Here is a 3540-nt window from a genome sequence, read left to right on the forward strand (position 1 = left end):
AACTTATTTCTAACAGACAGGAGGATGTCGTCTTTCCTTTCCTGTGGCGCAGAATTAATTCGCGTCCATGGCGGCATTGCACGCCAAAGTGAGCACTGGCCCTCCAGTTGCTTTGAGTAGGCAAGGGCAGCTCATCTAACCCCATCCACAATTGCTAACCAACAATAGTTGTTTCTGATTCGTTCGATAACGGCCCTGCCGATAGTGATAGGTTTGCAAAAGAAAGTGTTGCGTTCGGTGCGTCAAAACATTTTTACTTCATCCAGATCGGTAGTAGAACAACTTGCAACTACTACCAGAAGGAAATGAATGCCTTCAAGAAAATTTCAAGATCGGTAGAAGAAGAAGAACTTGCAACTACCACCGGACGTAATTGAATGCCTTCAAGAAAAGTCCGCCCGAATAGTATCCTTGACCCGCCGTGCATCAGCCAGGTCGTCTGCCACTGCCACCCTTATATAAGATCAGCACCACCTACACTGGCTCTCCCACGCAGCAGCATTGAATTGTGCGTAGATCCAGGAACCACCTAGCAGTCAAGGAGCTAGCACAGGTAGCTAGGACAGGATGGTGAACCTGGTGGAGGCGCAGAAGCCGCTGCTGCACTTCCTAATCAAGTGGGCCGGCCTCCGGCAGCACACCGTCGACGTCGACGGCGCCGGCACCGTGCTCACCTTCTGGGTGCCCAAGGACAAGGTGCCCGGGAACAACTCCACCGTCGCCCCCGCAGAGAAGCAGAGCGAGACGTCCAAAGCCAAAGGAGTGCGCCGGCCATCCGTGGTGCTCGTGCACGGCTTCGCGGCCGAAGGCATCGTCACCTGGCAGTTCCAGGTTTGCACTTTGCACTTTGTTATTACACTAAGTACATTCCGTCGTTATGGTTGATCAATCCATTCATGCTGTCCAGGTTGGTGCGCTGGCGAAGCACTACGACGTGTACATCCCGGACCTGCTCTACTTCGGCGGCTCCACGTCGCCGTCGACGGACAGGTCGCCGGCGTTCCAGGCGGAGTGCCTGGCCGCGGCGCTCGGGAAGCTGGGCGTGGACGAGTGCACGGTGGTGGGGTTCAGCTACGGCGGGATGGTGGCCTTCAAGATGGCCGAGTCGCGGCCGGACCTCGTCCGCTCGCTGGTCGTGTCGGGCTCCGTCGTCGCCATGACCGACTCCATCAGCGACACCACGCTCGAGCGGATCGGCGTCCGGTCGTCGGCGGAGCTGCTGCTGCCGGAGTCCGTCAAGGGGCTCAAGGCGCTGCTCTCCATCGCCGCCCACCGTAGGCTCTGGTTCCCGGAGCGCCTTCACAGGGACTTCCTGGAGGTGATGTTCACCAACCGCAAGGAAAGGGCGGAGCTGCTGGAAGGTCTGGTGGTCAGCAACAAAGACGCCACCGTCCCCGTTTTGCCCCAGAAAATACTTCTACTCTGGGGACACAACGACAACATCTTCAACATCGAGCTCGCAAAGACGATGAAAGAGTAAGCTCCAGAGATTTCAGACGTAAGCATAAGCTCAAGCTAGCTATCGTATGAGCTAAGATATTAACAAATGGTTTTTGATGGGGTATACACAGGCAGCTCGGGGAGAAGACGATGCTGCAGAGCATAGACAAGGCCGGGCATCTCGTGCACCTGGAGAGGCCCTGCGTTTACAACCAGCACCTCATGGAGTTCTTGGCATACGCCACTGCTGAAGCTTCCAAGGAGTCTGCAAATTAATTAGTAGATCGATCCATCATTCTGGAGAGTGCTTAATTAATTTGTTCACAGAGAATTGAGGTCCCATTTGTTGCAGTTTGATTGATTGTTTGCCCGTACAAGATAGTATGAGTGTACGTGATGCATAATACCATGGAGGGCAGCACCTCGCAATTTGTCTAGTACTTCTTTTTTGCATCTCACCATTTTCATAAGTACATTCACTTGAAATGCTTCAAAATGGACAGTGGAATGAGGTTACAAGAGCATCTCTAACCCTTCCCTTTAAAATTTTTAACTTCTCAAAAGATTATCCTTTGAGAATTTAATCCATATAATCTTGCTTTGAGTACCAACCATTTCTCCAAAACTTTTAATGGACTAATGACACATTTTCACTCTTGCTTTTCTTTTGTCCTCCTAAATATGTTAGTACTGAGAAAGCAGCCCCTCCCCCTCCCCTCTCCCTCTCGCGTCGCCCCACGCGCGACTGAGAGGGAGCCCTAGCCGCTGTCGGGCCTCCCTCCCTACTCTCCTCCTCCCGCGCCGCCGCTCAAGGGTGCGGCCGGGCGAAGCCCGGTCGTCACCACCGGTGTCGGGTTTCTTTCATCTCCCGTGCACCCGCTTCAGCGCGGGATGTGGAGGCCGGCGGCGCTTGGCGGCGGGCGCGGGGGTGCATCGGCGCCAAGGTGCGGCGGCGGTGTGGGCTGGCAGCGTGACAGGCAGCGCGGTGGTGGTGCGCGCGTGCAGGTCAGGGATGGCATGGCGGCGGCGCTCAGATCTAGTCTGCACACGGTGCGGGGCGTGGTCGCCCTTGGCTGCGGGCGGCTGCCATCTGCTGTGGCGGTCTGCTGGTGGGGCGTGGCGGCACTGCAGTCTTGGTGCGACAGGCCAACGGGTGGTGATGGCGCGACGCTCCTCCTCCTCTCCCTTTCCTCCTGTTCGTCAGGGAGCTTGGTTGGAGGGATGGGTGGCCTCGATGCGATCGCGTCACCTGTCGCCGGCCCGGATTCGTCCGCTCCCCTTTCTCCCCCGTTCCTTGACCGCGGGTGGGTTAGCGCAGATCAACTAGTGGAGCGTCTGCAGGTGGATCTGTCGGTCGAGGGCCGTAGGTTGGTCCAAAGTCGGGGCCTTTGTGTAGGTCTCGAGGTTGTCTGGTTGCAGGGCGGCGGCTCTGGCGGCGGGAGGCACGGCGTTTGTGGGCGGAGCGTGCATCTTAGGTGTGGGCGAGCAACCATGGCCTCACGGGTGGCGTGGTTGCGGGTGGTTGACGGAGTTAGGGTGCGATGGTGGGGTGTGAGCTCTGGGGGTACACCACTTGCCTAGTACTTTGACTGGCCAACGGTGGCGGCGGCCGTTGACGTCGTACCCTTCCTAAAGGATCCGTCGCGGCGCTTCCACTCACGTTGTCTTGCTCTGGTTGAAAACTTGATCTTCATGGATCGGGCGGTAGCGGCTATCCTTGATCGTACCCTTCTTGGAGGCATCGCTTTGGAGGGCCGGCTTCATTGTTGTCTGGTTCACCTCTCTATTGTTGCCGGTGGGGTGGTGTGTCGGTGTCCGGCATATTTGTATCTTGGGTGTGTGCGTTGTTCGGTCTCTTGAATGTATTCGATGATGGTTGCTTTACAATATAAAGCGGGGAAACCCTTTTTCGGTAATATGTTAGTACTAATAATGGCCTAAGTAGTCATTCTCAGACTGATTGCTTGCTTTGGGCAACCAACTAGAGATTTGATCAATCTAAAACATAAACTTGTTTGTTTGATCAAATAAGGACAAAACTGATTTTGAATGAAAAAACCGGCCACATGGTTGCCCCGTCAGCAAAGCATTGATCCCCAA

The 3540-nt window shown here is 55.5% G+C and overlaps 1 protein-coding gene across 1 annotated transcript; it reads left to right on the forward strand.

Annotated features, from left to right (window-relative positions):
* Positions 1 to 479: 479 nt before the first annotated feature.
* On the forward strand, positions 480 to 1880 carry LOC123066528 (epoxide hydrolase 3). Its single transcript, XM_044489586.1, has 3 exons — positions 480 to 831; positions 908 to 1476; positions 1572 to 1880. The coding sequence occupies exons 1-3, from the start codon at positions 568 to 570 to the stop codon at positions 1714 to 1716; spliced, it is 978 nt and encodes a 325-aa protein (XP_044345521.1). The 5' UTR covers positions 480 to 567; the 3' UTR covers positions 1717 to 1880.
* The last annotated feature ends 1660 nt before the right edge of the window (positions 1881 to 3540 follow it).

The sequence above is a fragment of the Triticum aestivum genome, chromosome 3B (genome assembly GCF_018294505.1).
Source record: "Triticum aestivum cultivar Chinese Spring chromosome 3B, IWGSC CS RefSeq v2.1, whole genome shotgun sequence".
Lineage (NCBI taxonomy): Eukaryota > Viridiplantae > Streptophyta > Magnoliopsida > Poales > Poaceae > Triticum > Triticum aestivum.